The sequence below is a fragment of the Mus caroli genome, unplaced genomic scaffold (assembly GCF_978045245.1).
Source record: "Mus caroli unplaced genomic scaffold, Mus_caroli_1 scaffold_2, whole genome shotgun sequence".
In the NCBI taxonomy this organism is placed as follows: Eukaryota; Metazoa; Chordata; class Mammalia; order Rodentia; family Muridae; genus Mus; species Mus caroli.
Genome location: NW_028227257.1, coordinates 147,902,078 through 147,921,015, shown reverse-complemented (window position 1 = coordinate 147,921,015; position 18,938 = coordinate 147,902,078). Strand labels below are relative to the sequence as shown.

At 46.4% G+C, this 18,938-nt stretch overlaps 1 protein-coding gene across 9 annotated transcripts in view; it reads right to left on the bottom strand.

Moving 5' to 3' along the window:
- The window catches only part of Garnl3 (GTPase activating Rap/RanGAP domain like 3), a 151,174-nt gene that overhangs the window by 14,605 nt on the left and 117,631 nt on the right, over positions 1 to 18,938 (bottom strand). For all 9 annotated transcript variants that reach the window (XM_085835001.1, XM_021156135.2, XM_021156136.3 and 6 more), the window contains 8 exons: positions 18,364 to 18,468; positions 16,850 to 16,924; positions 12,697 to 12,808; positions 7,909 to 8,007; positions 7,458 to 7,574; positions 5,702 to 5,880; positions 4,490 to 4,648; positions 3,475 to 3,541 (listed from right to left, as the gene is read on the bottom strand). In XM_085835001.1, coding sequence (XP_085691127.1) covers positions 3,475 to 3,541; positions 4,490 to 4,648; positions 5,702 to 5,880; positions 7,458 to 7,574; positions 7,909 to 8,007; positions 12,697 to 12,808; positions 16,850 to 16,924; positions 18,364 to 18,468 — 913 coding nt within the window. The remainder of the gene's footprint in view (positions 1 to 3,474; positions 3,542 to 4,489; positions 4,649 to 5,701; positions 5,881 to 7,457; positions 7,575 to 7,908; positions 8,008 to 12,696; positions 12,809 to 16,849; positions 16,925 to 18,363; positions 18,469 to 18,938) is intronic.

Sequence of the window (18,938 nt, the reverse complement as noted above, 5' to 3'; positions counted from 1 at the left end):
TGTTTAAGTGCTGAAGACAAAGAGAGGAAAGTGAATTTCCCTTAGGATTTTTCTACTTTCCTCCTTTTTCTTAGAGAGCTTTCACAGGAAACTTTTTACAACTTAGAAATAAATGCTAAATTCACTTTTTAAAGCTTCCCGTTTTCTTCCTGCAACGTAAACTAGCAGGCTAAAAGTTATAGCCATGCAGTTCCTGCTAAGATAGAACAAAGGCTATTTATTTCACTTAATCCTTTGCTGTTTTAGGATGAGGTGCCAAGTGCCAGAGACTGCAGTCTCTGGCCTCAGAGGATCACAGAAGGCAGGACAGCTATAGTAGCAAAGTAACTTAGACTTAGATAAGTAAACTTTATATTATTATACAGCAACTCTAAATATCTCATAAGACAAAAGTCTTACCCTCCACGGAAGCTCTTCCCTCTCTGTTGTCTCAAGAGGAACCTACAACAAAAATGACCACACTGGGCCTGGCCCTGGCACCCCCTGATATGGCTGATGGCAATTCTTGGCTGTCAACCTGATTACATTTGCAATGTAGCCAAAAGATTAAATCTTTTTTAACCATAAAACAAATGTGTGGGCAAACCTGTGAGGGATTTTTACTCAGTATTTGAAGTGGGAAGATCCACTTCTATTCCAGATCTCTGAGGTGAGAATATCCACCTCTAGTCTGAGCCACACCATCTGCTGACAGTCTATACACTGACATGGAAGAAAGAAGCTCTCTCTCTATGCCTGCTTGCTTGCCCTCAATAGCAAGTTCATTCCTTCACTGGCATTGGAGCCTAGTTCTTTGAAATTCCAGTGTATATTGAAGACCAGCTGAGAGACATCCAGCATCATAGACTGAACAACTACTAGATTCTTGGACCTTCTGTTCATAGGCAGTTATTATTGGATTAGCTGGACTACAGTGTGCGCGTCATTCTAAAAAATTCCCTTTATATATCTTTATATATAATATATGATATATATATATCTATATATATGAAGGAGATAATTCTCTAAGTTCTGTTACTCTATGGAACCCTCCTAACATATTATTAGAGAACTTGGACTTGTCTGTATCCCCCTTGCTGAACTTCGCTACATTAAGGCCAGTTTAATTCAGCTACCTGATCCTGGTCTATTCTGATCTCTGAATAGTAGTGTATTTGGTCCAAACCATCCCAAAGTAAGAAAGTCTTTGTAAAAACAAGATCTTCTTCCATTATGGAAGCTGTTGATGACTACCCACGTACTTGTCTTTAAAATAATAACGGTCATAACTATCATTGTTGTGTTAATGATTCAAGACGGTGCCTTGCAGGACTTGCAACCTTCTTGATATGCTCTGTTGAGTGCAGGTAGATATTACAAATCTGTACCATCATGTCTATCTTAAAATTAGTTTACTTAAATTTTTATTTGTTTTTATTTTATGTGTATGAGCATTTTGTCTGCATGGATGTCTATGTGCCGCATGTATACCTGGTGACCAGGGATGCCAGAAGAGGACATCAGATCCTCTAAAACTGCAGTCATAGATGGTGGTGAACCACCATATGGTGCTGGGAACTGAACCCAGGTCCTCTACAAGAGAGAGAGAGAGCAGTCAGTGCTCTTAACCACTGAGGCATCTCACCAGTCTGGCTTTAGTTCTTTTGTTTTTGTTTTGTTCTTGTTTTTTTTTGTGGGGTGGGGAGGAGAGGGTCAGTTCTTTCCCTATATAGATTTTTTAATGAAGCCGCAGGACTCCATTCTAAAGATTCATTATTTTGAGGAATGTTTAGACTAAAACTTGTCAATGGATGTCCCTGTGGGTGACTCAGAGCAGAGAGCTGCTGTCCTACCTTCTCTGGGCTATTCCCTGTTAAGCCTTGAATTTTGAAGATATTACCTACAAGACCAATTTTTGTGTTGATAACTGGGTTTTCCATTTAATTATAAATTATTTATCAAAGTATCTGATCTATAACTATAGCTAGAATTGCTATTCTAGAAATTGATGATTCTAGGCTGAAAAACAGTGTTTTTTAAAATGTTAGTTAAACTGTATCCAGGAAATAATCTTATTTCCATTTGCTTAAAAATAACTTAAAAAAATTTACTCATTTTACGTATATGAGTGTTCTGCCTGCCTGTATGTATAAGCATTACATGCATACCTGCTGTCAATAAGGCCAGAAGAGGGCATCTGCTCCCCTGTGACTGGGAGTCACTGATGGTGTAAGTCCCTGAGCCATCTCTTCAGCACCCCTTCCCCATTAGCACATGAAATGCTGGAGGTCAGTGATACATTTGCAGGACCAAAACCTACCCTGCTACCTGACCTAAACTAACTTGAGCTATGCAGGCCGGACTCAGGCTGCTTTCATTAACAGCAGAGAAATGCAAAAAGTTACAGGTTACAAGCTCAGCATGCTGGCTCACATTGATTCCAGCACTTTGGAAGCAGAGGCAGAAAAATGTTTATGAGTTCAAGGCCAACCTGGTCTACATAGAAAATTCCAGGTCAGCCAGGGGTACTGTTAAGACTCGTTAAAAGAAAAGGTACAGGTTGTGCACCCTTAATCTAAAAGAATCTGAAGTCTAGATTGACCTAGTGTCTGAAACTTTCTGAGTACTGGCGGGTGGAAAATCCAAACCTGACCTCATCTGATGGATCATAGTCAAAATTTAGTCACTCTTGCTGGGTGCTGTGGTTTGAGCCTTTAATACCAGCACTTGGGAGGCAGAGGCAGGCAGATCTTTGTGAGTTCGGGGCTATTCTGGTCTACATAGCGAGTTTCAGGATAGACAGAACTATGTGAGACCCTGTATCAAAACATAATTAAAAATTAAAAAATAAGTAAAAAACTCAGGTACTCTAAAAGTTACAACAGAAACTTATGAAATTATGTTCTGGTCTTAAGCAGGCATTTATAAAAAATAAATAAATGTTGGGTTTAGACTTGGGTTCCATTTTCAGGATATGTGGAACTATCCCAGAGTCTTAAAAAAAAAATACAAAGTCTGCAACACTCTGGGCCTAAGCCCTTCAGATGAGGGGCATTCACCCTTCAGTAACAGAAGATAAAATCTGGTACTGAGGTCAAGAGGGTTGGAGGCAAAGCCTGCCCACGCTGAGCAGCTACCCAGCCCTGAGGAAGGCAGCTCACCTCTCAAAGCCGCCAAGTCTTAGCTCTGATGGCGGAAGTGGTCCAGTGTGAGCCACTGTAACTGAAAATCTGGGTGACTCTGGGGTTACCTACAATAGGGCCCACTGGCTGGAAGCCTGTCTTCACCCCACACGCTGTGAGCAGGTGCATGGTGACAGCGCTGGTAAGCGTGCCACTGAGAGGCGTGGCATTGCAGGTAGGGATGCGACTTTAGATGCTCCCTGCTGTGATGATGACCCACCAAGTCAGTGTGAGGGAGGAGGGAGGCCCTGACCTACCACCCCCCAAAGTAGGCTGTTTTTGTGCATAAAGAGCAGACAGCTCCTTGACTTACAGTTGTAGCACAGGAGCAGGCCAGCTTCTCCATCTTCATAAACATCAATAGCTGCAACAAAATTAACCTGCAATGACAATGGGCAGCGGTAGTGGTGTGTGGGATCGGGCCACTCGGAGAAACTTCCTTAAGCTCTGAGTGTCTAGCAGTGGCCTCAGCCCTCAGAAACCAGGGTGCTGCAAAGCCATGTTTGCCTCACCTGGACCTACAGCACCACCTGGACAAGGAGCCGCAGGTATAAGAGGAACATCTTTGCTTTCACTCTGCTCTGGGTGGAAGTTGCTCACACCATTTCCCTGCTTTTCCAGAAGGTGTGAATCCAGCATTGTGCTTGTGTGTTCCCAAATGCTGTTTACCCAGAATGCTAAGGGTCACAGGGGCTGCCGTGTGTGCTCACATCAACGCTCAAGCAGACGGCACTGTTCCTGTCTCCCATGAGGTGAAAGGAGCCCATGAGGAGAGGAGTCCATCGGCCATGGGACCCACAGACCCAGACAGCCTAAGGAGCTCATCCGTTTTCCTCACATGCTGCCTGGACCTCAGTGAGGGTACTCTGCCGCTAACACCAGTATGTCTCCATTTCTGTCTCTGTCTTTCCACAAAGACAGCATAATACAGTGGAGTAGGTCTGGGACATGCTTGACCCTGGACTGTCACTGTCCAGATTTAAGACATGGGTGCTCAGCCTGGGCTGTAGCCATCCCTTGTCCTTCTGGAGTCCAGAAACCCTGCCCCTTGAAGGCAGCTGCATGTGACCCAGCCTAAGGAGCTCATCACGTGAGGCGGATGCATGGCATGTACTTTTATTATTATTATTTTGAGGCAGGGTCTCATATAGCCCAGGCTAATTTTGACCTCACAATCCTCCTTCCTCAGCTTCACAAATTCAAGGACTGAAGGTCTGAGCCTCCACACCTGACTAGAGGATGTGAGTTAAAAACTTCACAGTATCTAAATAGAAGACAATCCCTTGCTTTCCCTTATGCCCAGCCCATTCCCACCGCGGCCAGCTTACCTTGTTGGCCTCTACATGGTGCAGCCTAAAGGCTTCTCCTGTGCTCTCGTTTACCACGTCAAACTGATGGCGATATGCCACACAGATGAGGTTGTCGCTCTCTTCTGTTGGTCCATCCACTAAGGCCATAACTGCTGGGGAGTCACACAGGCAGATTTCCTGGGTGGGCGAGGATGAGTAGGACTCAGGTTAGGACACAGAGGCTGACTTCAGGCAGCCTGTACTGCCTGTCCCTCCTTCCAGAAGAGTCCACCCTGCTGGCCACAGTGGAGCTACACCTCGAAGATGGCAGGGGTCTCACTGGACTCCTTCCTGTAATCTCTCTTCAGGTCTCTGACCTCTGTTGCAGGAAAGAAAAGAACCTCACAATCTGACTCCACTGTCTGGTTGGCTTTAGCCTCCACTGTCTATCTTGTGAGTTAGTAATTAATAGTTGAACTCTCTAAAAGTTCCTACCTTCTTCTGAGCCAAAGTCAAAGTCTTCACAAGGCTCCTAGGGCTGTGGGCAGTCTTCCAGACCTCTTCAACTGGCCACTGTGTCTTCTCAGCACCAGCCATTCCCACCTGACTGTGCCTTTACCAGGGGTCAGGGTCCTTGGCTCTCAGCATGTGCCTGCCCTCTGGCATCTCCTTTCCTCGACCCTCCTTGTACTCATGCCTCACTGAGTGTCTGCTCAGGTAGAAGCCTATTCTGCCTCACTCTACCCATTACCCTTACCTCTGCAGCACAGCCTACCTCCTTAGTCTCAGCGCTCTCCTTCCTGCCTTTCTGCCTTCCTTTTTCTTTTTCTAAGTTGGGGAGATTAGGTTTGAGACAGGGTTTTCTGTGTAATAACCCTGGCTGTCCTGGAACTTGCTCTGTAGACCAGGCTGGCTTCGAACTCACAGAGATCTGCCTACATCTGCCTCCAAGTGCTGGGATTGACACCACGTGCCACGACAGCCCCAGTGTTTATATCAATCAGGTTTATATCAGGCTTGCTCAACTAGAAGGCAGGCTCTGTGGGAAGAGATACTTTGTACTGCTTATGCCCATGCCCAGAAGTCGTAGAGGCTACTGTGAATGAGCACACAGCTTAGATATCTGGACAAGTTAGGGTACAGGAGGATGGGACCCCAGAGGGGATACTGAGAAGTGGGACAGGCTTATGACTAGACAGGGAGTCAGTTAATACTGGGTCAGGAGAGCAGCAAGCTCAACACCAAACCTACCCTGATGTACTGGAATTCCTCAACAGGAGACTCTGACAGGGGAGACAGGAGTGAGACACCTGGCACCCCACTTGGCTTGTTGTGTGGTTTCCTTGTGATGAGAAGCAGTTTATTGCGAATTGCAACCACGATTCTCAGCTCTCTGCTGTGGTGAGTATTAATAGCATACAGGTGGCATCCTGGGAAGAGGAAAGATGACATTCAACATGAGCAGGGAGGGTGGGAAGGCCCCAGGATGGGGACTTTGGGAACAGTTCCTAAGAATTCTGGGACTGAAGCCAAACTCAGAGACAGACAATGTTTTGGATGCCCGGTGTTGTGGTGCTCAATTTGAAACACCTCTCCCCTGTTCGTGTGTTTGAACACTTGGTCCCCAGCTGGTCTCACTGCTTTGAAAGGCTGTGAAACCTTAAAAAGGCAGAGCTTCACTGGAACATGGGCAGACATTGCACCATAATGGACCATATCCCTTATTAGATTGTAAGCAAGAGTAAGTCCTTCCTTCCCTTACAGTGCTTCTTGAGAAAAATAACTAACATACCAGGAAAGATGGCATGAAAACACGGCTAGAAAAGACACGGCCCTTCTATTCTACAGCTTGTGCACCTGGTCTTATTAATTAGTATTCTTTTTAGGTTTCCTTAGGTGTGTGGTGGTGTGAATGAGAATGGCTCATATTTGAGCTCATACATTGAGTGCTTGAGCTCATATACTGAGCTCATACATAGGCTCATATATTTGAGTGCTTGGTCCCTAGTTGGTGGGACGTTTGGGAAGTACTAGGAAATGTGGCCTTGTTGGAGGAGGTGTGTTACTTGGCCTTGAGGTTTCAAAAGCCCACACTGTCCCTGGTAATAGCTCTCTCTGCCTCATGGCTGCTGTCTCTAGTTATGAACTCTGAGTCTCTGCTCTAGTGTCATGCCTGCCTGCCTGCCTGCCTGCCTGCTGTCATCCCATGCATCATTGACTTGCCCTCTGAACCAATAAGCTCACAGTCGATTGCTCCTCCTGTAGTTGCCTTGGTCATGGTATCTTAGCCCACAGCAGAGAGGTAAATGAGACAGTGTGTGTGAGTGTTTGGCCTGTGTGTGTGCACATGCACCATGTGTATATCCAAAGCCTAAGGAGGTCAGAAGGGGAGCACAGGCAGTTGTGATCTGCCATGTAGATGCCTGGAATTGAACCTGGGTCCTCTGCAAGAGCTACAACTGCTCATGGCCTCTGGGTCAGGCAGGTCTCTATGCCCAGTGCTTGGCTTTGTATCTGCTACACAATAGAGACGGAAATAGAGGTTAATCAGGACTCTAGAACCAAAACCCCAAAGTGTCTTTTGTTACAGGGTAGCTAAGAGAGCTGAACTCACTCCAAGACCTGTGGTCCAAGGCTGAAACTCCTAGTCCTCAACCTGCTTTCCTATTTTTGTAGCTTCTTAGGGAAGCTGAGATTCCATGTAGGCAGTTCTGGGAGTCAAACCCAGGGCTCTGCCCAGCACTTATTTGGCAAGTGCTCCTCCCTGACGACCTACACCCGTACTCCTCATTCTATAAGGAGGAACTATATTTCTTTCGATCCCCACTATTAATTTTTATTTTCAGTGGCCTGGACATTTTAACAGAAATAGTTTCTTTCTTCTTTTGTGACAGTGTCTCAAACTCGCTGTGTGGCCAGGGGTGGCTTCCACAGCCTGGGGATAGAATGCAGGGCTTCATTCGGTCCAGGCAAGCACTGCCCTGGCTGAGTTCCTTCCAGCCCTCACCTTTGGTTTTCTCCAGCTTGTTTTCTCGGCAGTCAGATCTGCTCCTTCCAGTCTGCCTGCCATCAAGGCCTTTCTGCACAGCACTGAGCCGGAAGACAAAGAGGCGGGCGTCTTTCCCTGGTGACAGAGAGAAGGAAGAGGGATCAGATAGCGAAGTGAGATGACCTGTTGGGACTCCCAGGTCAGATACACAAAGCAGGGTTGGGAGGTTCTGGGATGCAAGCAACTGCATCTACCCCATAGCACACTTGCTCCACACAATCGTGGGAGAATGAAACCCTCTTTCCCTCCGCTATCCCCACAAGTGGGCCACCAAAGCACCACAGCACTGACACCAGGGAGAGGAACAGTGACATGAGCCACAGCCCCAGACCCAGCAACCCTGCGGGTTGGCTGCAGTGGGTCACCCGCCATTTTGCTCTTCCTGGAGCAGCCATCTGAGGGGCAGCACCTTTGTCTGCTCTGAGAACCAGAAGGTCCAGGGTCTCCAGCACGTGGATCTGCTTCACAGGTAGAGTTCTGTCAAACACGGGCACTGATGGGAGGTCATCTGGAAAAGAAGTCTGGTTACCCTGCCGCACCACCTGTGATGCATGCCTGGGGCTGACCTGAGCCTCTCTGGTCAAGGACGGAGTTGGCGTCTAGAGATCTCATAAGGTCTTAGAAGGAGTTCAAGCACTGTTCGCTCTGCATGGGAGAAGTCCTGATATGCACCACTCAGTGGCATTGAGAACTCTATGGGGGTGGGCAGAGCAGCGGGGACATGAAAAGAAGCTACGTTTTTCTTGTTGGTGCCACCAAAGAAAGAGCAGTGTGTCTCAACCCCAGGTTTACTGGGTTGTAAAGGACTGAATAACACGGGAGTGTGTGGGGTGTGTGGGGAGAAGCAGCAATTATTTTCTTTTTAATGTTATAATATAAATTATCATATCTTATATTATTGCTTGCATTTCTCAAGAAAGTAAATTGAAAGCTCCTTTTACATTTAAAGTGAACACATCCTATCCCTAGCCTGCCCTCTGTCTGTATCAATAGTAGTCTGCTTATATGTTTTTTTTTTTTGTTTGTTTTGTTTTATTTTGTTTTTCAAGACAAGGTTTCTCTGTGTAGCTCTGGCTGTCCTGGAACTTACAAAGACCTACCTGCCTCTGCTTCCTCAGTGCTGGGCTTAAAGGCATGTGCCATCATTGGCTGATGTGCTAATATGTTTTTAAAAACCATTTTTATTATTTTTTATTATATGTAAGTCTGCATGTGGGTATGTGCATGCACGTACAGGTGCCCTTGGAGGCCAGAGGCTCAAGATCCCCTGGAGCTGGAGTTACAGGTGGCTGTGAGCCGCCCACATGAATGCTAGGAGCTGAGGTCGGAACCTCCAGAAGAGCAGTAAGTGCTCCTAACTACTGAACCATCTCTCTAGTCCCCTGTTTATACATTTGAAATACATTTCAGATAGGAATGTGAAATACCCATTTTTAGAGACAAAAAAAGGGGGGGGCATATCAGTTAAACTGTCTGAATAGCAGGAATAAAGGAGCTATGTGGAAACTCCCAGTAAGAGTTCCGGTGAGTGAACTTTTCAATTCCCTCACCTGAAATTACTGACACAATTTGACTCTGAGGATATTGGGAAGTTGCAAATGGTAATAACCACAGTGTTGCCTCTAGAGGCCCCAGGCTGCATCAGCTGAGAGAATCTGCATTCTGCTGCAGAAGGCCAAGGCTAAGAGCAGCAGGACCAGTGTGGACATCTCAGGCAGGAGCGGCTAGCATCTTCTCATCTGCTAGTGTCTGCTTCACTCTTCATGGCTTTGTTGTGGGCCCAGATTATTCTGTTTCTTTATAATTTAGGTGCAAGGGGGCGTCGGGCTCAGGCCTCTTCCAGAGTAGAAATGGTGCTGGATGTAGATCCTTCTAAGGATGACTCACTCCCTCAGGGGCAGGGCCTCTGTCAGGGCTCAGGTGCAATAGCATCCTAAGTGGAGAGGGGGCTCCAGCTCCAGGCAGCCTGGGAAGTCCTGGATCTGCCTGTACCAGGTCCCATGAGTTAAACAGCCTGTCCATGTTCCCCTTACACACAGAGCTTGCTTCTAGTCCTTTACTGGACTCTTAGGACAGCCAGTCTATCAGCCACAGTCCTTCCTTCTGTTCTGGTACTAGGGGCTCTGTAATGCTTCCAGGAGGATTTGCCTGTTCAGAACATGAGATGATAATTCCAGTACTGTTGTATCTGGGTGAATAACTGCAATTATTTTATGGGTCCACAGTATCATCAGGAGTGGCAGGTCACATTCTCTAAGGGCTTAGTAGGAGCCAGACTATGAAGCGTCTTACATTCTTTCATTTAGATGCCTCATTTTCCAGAATTGGTCAGCACTAGTAACATCCCTGGTTAACCAAGAATGAACCAGATGCTCAAAAGTGTTCAGAAAACTTGTTCACACCTTAAACATGTGGAGTCAAAAAGAATGGAGCACCTCCTTGTGTGCTGGAAACAGAGGCTCACTGTGTGCCGCCGAGCCCAGCATGGGCCAGCGTGCACTCTCCCTATGCGCCCCAGCTAGCTAAAGGGTTTGTATGCAGACAGGAGGGAGAGAAGGCAAGGACAGGAGAAAGTGACAAATTTAGTGGCTGCTTGATTAATCAGCTTTCCTTTTTGTAATCTTGGTATGAAGACCAAGTCTTTAGAAAGAGCTTTTCTATTACCATAAAACCAAAAAGGTGACAGCCTACTTTACTCAGTAACCAGTCCTTTAAATCAGGATTTGCTGCACTCACAGTGCAGCGGGTCCTAGAGTTTTAAAAATTGTGACCTTAAGGGCTGGAGAGATGGCTCAGAGATTAAGAGCTCTGGATGTTCTTCCAGAGGTCCTGAGTTCAATTCCCAGCAACCACATGGTGGCTCACAACCATGTATAATGTAATCTGGTACTCTCTTCTGGACTATAGGCATACATGCAGGGAGAACACTGTATACATAATAAATAATGAATCTTAAAAGAACCTTAGGACTTGAAAAGAAGGAGATTCTCCAGAGCAAGTCTAATGAAATTAAGCAAAAGCTAATGGGCTAGGCTGGGAGTCAGCCTGAAATGAAAGGGACAGACAGACTCACAAAAGCCTTCTGTGCTACAATCACATGTGGAGCAGAAGGCCAGCTAAGGAGTAACGGAAAGACGGCACTCGGTGAGAAAGCTGAGGAGAAAAGCTCAGGCCTTTTCCTTCTCGGCAAAAGCCAAGGGTGGGTGTCACTGGACAGTTGGGACAGGGGAGGAATAGCCTGCATACCTCTCCAAGGCTGACAGAAAAGCACTTCCTGGGAAATCATAACAGCCACCATTATACTCTGATCCAAAAGGCACAATTGTAGAAAAGATTTGATAATATTGGTTTGGATACCATTTTTTTTTTTTTATTCTCTCATACAACACATCCTGACCTCGGCCTGCCCTGCCCCCAATCCTCTCAGTCTCCTCCACCTCCACACTTCCCTGGGGTTATATCCAGTCTTGACCCAGCATACTTTTCTTTGATCTCAAAGGAAAGCTAGAGAATATTAAACATCTTCTTAGTGGTTAAAATCCTATAGACCTATTTACCCAGGACTACAGTTTTGGAAATCAGTGTCAAAGTCAAAACAGAAATGCTAGCAGAGTTTACTGTGTTTAAGTGGAGCGGCTGGTATTGTACCAAGCTCTAGTTGGACCCACTAAGCAGCCATGCAATTTCACGCAGCCCATGGTGTTGCTTTAGGCCTCTGTTTCTTCATCTATAATTTTTTTTATTTTTTGAGACAGGGTTTCTCTGTATAGCCCTGGCTATCCTGGAATTCACTTTGTAGACCAGGCTGGCCTTGAACTCAGAAATCTGCCTGCCTCTGCCTCCCGAGTGCTGGGATTAAAGGCGTGCGCCACCACTGCCCGGCTCTTCATCTATAAATTTTAAAGACTAAATATCTAAGGTCTGTTTTGAGTTTTGAAAATAAAAAGAAACTTTTGGTTGCACTTTTGGCAAAAATCCCAGGATTTTGTGAGCTTTTACAAGTCACTGGTAAAGATGAGAATTGCCTTTAACAACTTGTTGCTATACACTAGAGCTGGCTGCAGGCACTCAGCACAAGGCGCCCTCAGGCCTGCTGGGGAACCCCGGCCTTATGAGCCTAGGCAAGTGCTTTACTACTGAACTATATAAACCCTACCCTTGGTTTTCTTTTATTGATATTTTATTCAATTCGTTATAGATATAATTAGGTTATGGGAAACATGGTGGATCTTAAGTTATCTATAGTTTATTAACTTAGTCACAGATACACATAGCTTATGGGAAACATGATTAAGACCTATATGGAAAATCCCAGGTAAGGTCTGTTTGCTCTCCCTGCCACCCTGCAGAAAGCAGCTGGCACAGAGCTGGGACCTAGTGAGTGTGCTTAGGCAGAGGTCTGAGGGACAAGCAGGGCTTACTACAGAGAGGGAACGTGACATAGTTTAAGGCCACCAGAGGGTGCGCCTCTAGAGCTGCTGCCTCTCTAGTGCCCTTGGTCCCTCAGAAGCCCCAGGAGGCTGGATGCTACTCACCCCTCCCGATTGCTCATTAGGGTCTAGAAGACATAAAGCACGTCCTGGTGCTCTGGAGTCTGCACCCCACCCCATCAGCGCCACGGCCACGGACTTGCCCCTGGTGGTTGCTGGGTGGGACTGCGTCTCCCCGGGCAGCTATGGTCTAGCCCATGTCAGAAAGCACCTTTTAATACTGAGTAGCAATCTGTCTTCCTGCCATAGCACTTCTGCTTCTACACCCATCGAAACAGTTTATCTAAGATTCATATAATTTATTTTAGACATCAAGTTTTTTCCTAGTCAGGATTTTTTAAAAGGCTTCAAGAGAGCTTGTGTCCTCTAAGAAAATGATGTGAAATAATATGTCCCTTTTCACTCCAGGCTAAGTGCTGGGACCATGATGAGTGCTTGCTGAAGAAGAGCCTTTTAGTAGGTGGCTTAATATCCAGGAACTGATTGGAGATTGGGGGAAGGGATAAGTGTCCCAGCACACTGAGCACAAAATATACCCCCTTGAGGAGCACCTGTCTGAAACTAGGAGCTCTACTGATTAGAAAATCAAACCTGGCTAACTCCCCTGGGGAGCAGGCATTTATGGTCTAAAGGAGCTGACTGGCAGTCACCCACCTCAGAAATATCACAAGTCACACAAAAGACATTCAGGAGTGTTACTCACTGACCGTCCACTAGCAAGACGCCAGCATCCGTGGAAACCAGCAAGGCCTGGCCCCAAGGATCTGCACACACGGCTTCATGAGGGAAATTACAGCAGAAACACTGGGGCTCCCAAGGCTGTGAGGGAACACAAGCATTGGAGAGTCAGTGTACAGAACAGACCACAGTGTCCCACAGACAGAAACAGTAACACAGACCCATCATGGTGATGAGCTGCATCAGACCTTGAGAGCTACTGGGTCTTGACTCAGTAGCCTTCTCAAGGAGAAAAAGCTCCTTTTAAATACAGATGCCACAGGAGAGCAGTGACTTCCTGCGCTTCTGGCACCACTGCCTGTCTCTACATGACCATAATGTTGTTCTTTGGGCAATAAAAACATTGGTAATGTTTTTTTTTTAATATTTTTTATTACATATTTTCCTCAATTACATTTCCAATGCTATCCCAAAAGTCCCCCATAGCACCCCCCACTTCCCTACCCACCCATTCCCATTCTTTTGGCCCTGGCATTCCCCTATATTGGGGCATATAAAGTTTGCAAGTCCAATGGGCCTCTCTTTCCAGTGATGGCCGACTAGGCCATCTTTCGATACATATGCAGCTAGAGACAAGAGCTCCGGGGTACTGGTTAGTTCATCATGTTGTTCCAACTATAGGGTTGCAGATCCCTTTAGCTCCTTGCTAGCTTCTCCAGGTAATGTTTTTAAAGCAGTTTTCTTTAACACCTAGAAGTTGAGCCAATTGGTGCCTTTCTGTTTGTTTGTTTTTTAAGAGGGTTGGTGTTACTTTAGCATAAAGGGAAGTCCCACATAGCTACTTTTAAAAAGGCAAGCTCTCTGTGCTGGTTCAGCAGAATCCTGAAACCACACACAATGCAAGAGGTTGGTCTTCATATATAGGTGTTTATTGACCCACAGGAAGCTACAGAATCTTACAGAAAAAGCACACATTTTGCAGGAAAACAGCTAGAGCTGCTAATGAAGTAACTCCAGGTCCCCATATGGCATCTTCACATCGCATGCACACTTTTTCTAGTCCCCGTGTGAAATGTCACACTGCATGAACACTTCCTGGGACCTTAGCTTCATTTCTGTTTCAGGGATAAAGTTAGCTCTCCCTCACAATGGCCCCTGAGGGCGTGAAGGTCAGGAGTTGTCAGGCACTGCTTCCTAGGGTCTTAGACAGCAGTGTGGATGGGTTTTGTTTGTGGCACCTGGAATAGAACCCAAGGCTTCTAGCATGCTAGGCCAGTGCCCTCTCACAGAGCTATATCCCCAGTGCTGAGAACTGCAAACATTTTAACAGACTTCTACTCCCTTTTAGACACCTCTCTTAGCCCCATGCCTTGGAAGTCTTTGTAGATTTCTGGGGACAAGGTGAAGGCTTATATCTTTAGTTCTACTCTCAACTAGACATATGGTGACATGACCCAGCTGGGCAGCGGGACCTAGCAGAACATGTCTTTGCTCTCGTAGGTGTGTGAATGCCCAGGAGAGAAAGACATGTTCATATCCTCTAAGTTCAAAATAGGCTAGGCCCACCTTCAAGAGCATCACCAGGGCTGAAGCTAACACTGTGGATTATCCCTTGTTGAACATAGTCTCAGGCTTACAAAGATGGGACCTGCATTGTTCTGAAGAGGAAGTTTAGAGGATATGGGAACATTTTCTAAACTGAAATATGAAAACACTGACAGGTTACTCAATATTTTGAAAATATTGAAATATTTTCCCCAAGAAGTGATCTGGCAGTCCTGAGTCATCAGTGTATAGATAGAAGAATTGAAAATGTATTGAAACCATCACTTTAGGTAATTCTAAGACAGAACAATAGAGTCAGTGTGTGTGTGTGTGTGTGTGTGTGTGTGTGTATGAGAAAGAGAGAGAGAGAGAGAGAGAGAGAGAGAGAGAGAGAGAGAGAGAGAGAGAGAGAGAGAGAGAGAAAATGAATGTTGGGGGGGAGGGCGGGCACTGCCTATGCAAGTACATGTGAATGTCCAATGTCTTTTCTCAGTTGCTTTTCTACTTGCTTTTTGAGATAGGGTCTCTCACTGAACATTAAGTTCACCAGTTCTGGTAGACTAGCTGGCCACCAAGGATTCAGAGACACCATCGAGTACTGGGGTTATAGGCATAAACCCCCACATTGGGCTGGGGTGCTGGGGGTCTGAACCTTTCTTCATTGAGACACCACCCCAGCCCTCAGCTGAGTCTTATAAAAATATCATTATTTTTGTTCACATGGGTATTTTGCTTGCATGCATGCCTGTGCACTCTGTGTATGCAGGGTGTTTAGAGGCATCAGAGCCCTGGGACGTCTGTGCAAACAGTTGTTAGCTATCATGCTGGTGCTGGGAATGGAATCCAGGTCCTCTGGATGTGCAAACACCAACTGAGTCGTAATAGCAAAGTGTCCCCGTCAGGAGGCAGAAGGGTTCTTCACCTGGAATACCCAAGGTCCTCTGGAACAGAGCTTATGCAAAGGTAGGCCATGGGGTCTCTGCTTTTAAACCGATTTCAACAATGAAAGCAGTTTTTTTTTTTCCTTGAGCACCATGAACAAAAGTTTGTGAACAGACTTTGCTTGGAATATGTGTCTAAGAACTTAAAAATGTTGTTAGAATTAGCACCATTTATAAAGTGCTTAGGAACCTGCAAATTACTACCATGCACTCAAAGGGTGGAGTGGAGACCTCTTGCACTTTTGGGAAAGGGTGCCTGTCTCATTTGGTCAGATAGAACTTTCATGTTTTCAGGGCCAATTGCATTAAAATTTAAAAGCTGCATTAATTAGTTGTGTGTGTGTGTACAGCACTGTGTGCCTGTGGAGGTCAGAGGACAACTACAACTTAGCATTTTTCTTCTTCTACTATGTGGGTCACAGGATTGAACTTAGGTGGTCAGATGCAGTGGCAAGTGCCCTTAACCACTGAACATCTCCCTGGCTCTCAGTTGCATCAAAAAGCAAACACGTGGGTATTGGGAGAGGCCAGAAGAGGATCCCTTGGAGCTGGAGTTACAGGTGGATGTGAACCACCTGGTGTGGGTGCTGGCACATGGACTTAGGTCCACTGCAAGAGCTCTAAATGCTTTTCCAGTCCCTGGACTGTTCTTGATGATCACCTATCCTACCATACCCTGCTTTCAAAAGTAAAAATAGGAAGTAGATAGGCTGTAGGTCTTCCTGTTTGGCTATGTGGTTATATGTTATGTAATGGTTTCTCACCTGAGCACCTCTAAGCAGCAAGCTCTAAGCAACTTGTTGGTTAACTTTGCCAAGTAGACATAAGCCAGTGTTACTTGGGAAGAGAGTCGAGTCACAGTGATGAGTTGTCTACACTGGGCTCACCTGTGGGTGTATCTTTCAGGGACTGTCTTAACTGATGTGGAAAGTCTTGGTTCACTGAGGTAGTATCCTGGACTATCCAACAATGGAGAAATCAAGCAAGCAAGGAAGCGAGCAAGGGAGCCTGCATGCATTTATTCTTTCTGTTCTTTATTGTGGGTGTGATGGCAACTCCTGTCTCTGTGACTTCTCTAAGGTGATGCACTAACCGAGAACTGTGAGCTAAAATAACACCCTCCTCCATTGTTTCTTGCCAGGATCATTTATTTCAGCCACGGAAATGAATCCAGAACAGTGGCCTTTCAAGCTGCCTTCCAGCCCACTGGATTAGAGCAGTCAGTGGCTCTCAACCTTCCCAATGCTGTGGCCCTTTAACACAGTGCCTCATGCTGCGGTGACTCCCAACCATAAAATTATTTTGTTGCTACTTTATAACTGTAATGTTGCTACTGTTATGAATCATAATGTAAGTATCTGATATGGGACCCCCCAAGGGGTCACGCCCCACAGGTTGAGAGCTGCTGGGTTAGAGGCTGCCATTGACTTGGACATACTCTGAGAGTCAGTGCTCTAGAATCTTGCTGTTTGTATTGGGTTGAGGTCAGGTGACATGAAGATACATGAGGCTTGAGGAGCGCAGAGGCAGCATCCTGGCTGAGCATCCTGGCCTACTGCTTGCCATCTGTGCGCACACATGCTATGTGGTCTGGGCTCCCGAGGCCTCTGAAGGAGACATCCTCCCGCCCCAACTGTTTCATAACCTCACTGAGCACAGATGACAATCCCAGCTCATGGAAGTGCCAAGCACTTACCTCTTTTTTACACATCCCTGATGCTGCCAAGCTTGATGGGGCGTCCCCTCTTACAATGGACTTGAGCTTCAGGGCCTGGTGAACAGAGATGTCCCTTAAGGTTTGGGATCAGGCAGTGAAAGGTCAGCAGGGTGAACAATTAAGGCTTGAGAAAAAGCAATGAGTCGAGAGTAATTTGGGGTTAAAGTTGAGGGTCTTCTAAGGAGATGGTTAAGCCCCAAGTCATAGGGCTATGGCCCAAAATACGCCTACTGCTTCTGGTGTGAAAATCAGTTCTATTAGTCCTGGAATTTCTAAACTAAGACTGTTAAAAATACAGACTCCTAGGTGATGGCTCCCAATCGTGATGGCTCAAGAGTCCCTAAAAGGAGGGGCCATAGAGCTTTAAGATTTTTTTTTTTTAAATATGCTCGCTTACCTATTTTGTGTGTGCATGTATCTATGTGTGTGTGTGTGTGTGTGTGTGTGTGTGTGTGTATGCCATGGTACAAGCATGATCAGAGGACAACTTGTAACAGTTATATGCAGGGCAGAGGATAACTTGTATAAGTTATATGAAGGACAGAGGGCAACTTACAGGATTCAGATCTTGCCTTCTACCATGTGAGCCCTGGAGACTGGATTTAGGTTGTCAGGGTTGGTGGCAAGCCCCCTTACCTGCTACTGTGCTAGGCCATGGAGGGTTTTAGTGTTAAATTTGGTGATTCTCAAAATAGCTTCCACCTCTTCAGAGAATTTCTACTAGGCAGGCAAGAGGTCTTAGCTCCTTTACCAGGCGTGATCTGGATAGCAGGAGCTGTCCCCCTGCAGTAGAGCACTATTCTTTTGCAAAGGGAACCAAATCTACATGGCTGTCAAAAGTCCATTTGTCTGTCCACCACAGTTTTGATTGACTGCAGGTAGGCAGTCTTTTTGTCAGCGCTACACTAGCTGGGGTCATGTGGGAAGAGAGAACCTCAACTGAAAAAAAATGCCTCCATCAGACTGGCTTGTGGGCAATTTTCTTGATTAACAATTGACGTGGTTGCTCACACTGAGAGGTGCCACACCAAGGTATGTGTGTAAGAAAGCAGAGTGAGCAAGCCATGGAGAGTGAAGCAGTAAGTAGTGTCCCCCCCATGGCCTCTGCTTCAGTTCCCGGCTCCAGGTTCCTGCCTTGAGCTCCTGCCCTGACTTCCTTCGGTGATGGACTGTAAGTTATAAGAGGAAGTGAAGCCTCTTCTCCACAGGTCACCTTTGGACATGGTGTTTATCCTCAGCAGAAGAATGTCCAGCAGGATAGCAAGGAAAACACAGCCTCAGCCGGGCACTAGCGGCTCATGCCTTTAATCCCAACACTCAGGAGGCAGAGGCCAGCCTGGTCTACAGAGTGAGCTCCGGGACAGCCAGGGCTACCCAGAGAAACCCTGTCTTGAAAAAAACTAAAAAAGAAGAAAAAGTATGGTTGTGGAGTGTCTGGTTTGGAGGGACTTGGGACCAACCACACTTCTCAGGGGCTGTGGAGTCAAACATACCTGCCCTATTCTCACAAACTCGGCCTGCCGGGCCTCCTCTTTCTTCCGTGCTGACTTGGGTGACTCCGGTAAAACATCACTAAAAGATCGCCGATTGAGCATATTCTGAAAAAGGAAACAAGGTTGGGATTCCTCAGACTGTTGTCAAGTCTCATCTTTTGGTGTCTACACACACACACACACACACACACACACACACACACACGCACACGCACACGCACACGTACACGTACACCCCTCTGTGTAAAGAGTACTATTTCTACCCCCAGGTTTCATTCAGTACTATGGCAGACACAGGAATAGAATCTAGACAAGTACAGCCAGCACTGTGTAAAGTCAGAGAACACAGCCTTTAGATGAAAGCAAACACAGTTTCATTTACTAGCCACCCGTTGCACAGCTCCAGGCCACCCATTGCACAGCTCCAGGCCACCCGTTGCACATCTCCAGGCCACCTGTTGCACAGCTCCAGGATTCCAGTTCCACAGAGTGCCCCCCCCCCCAGGAACCCAGCACATTCCACTCCATGGGAATGGTACCACTGGGACTGTGTGGCCCTGGGGCCCTAGTGTTAA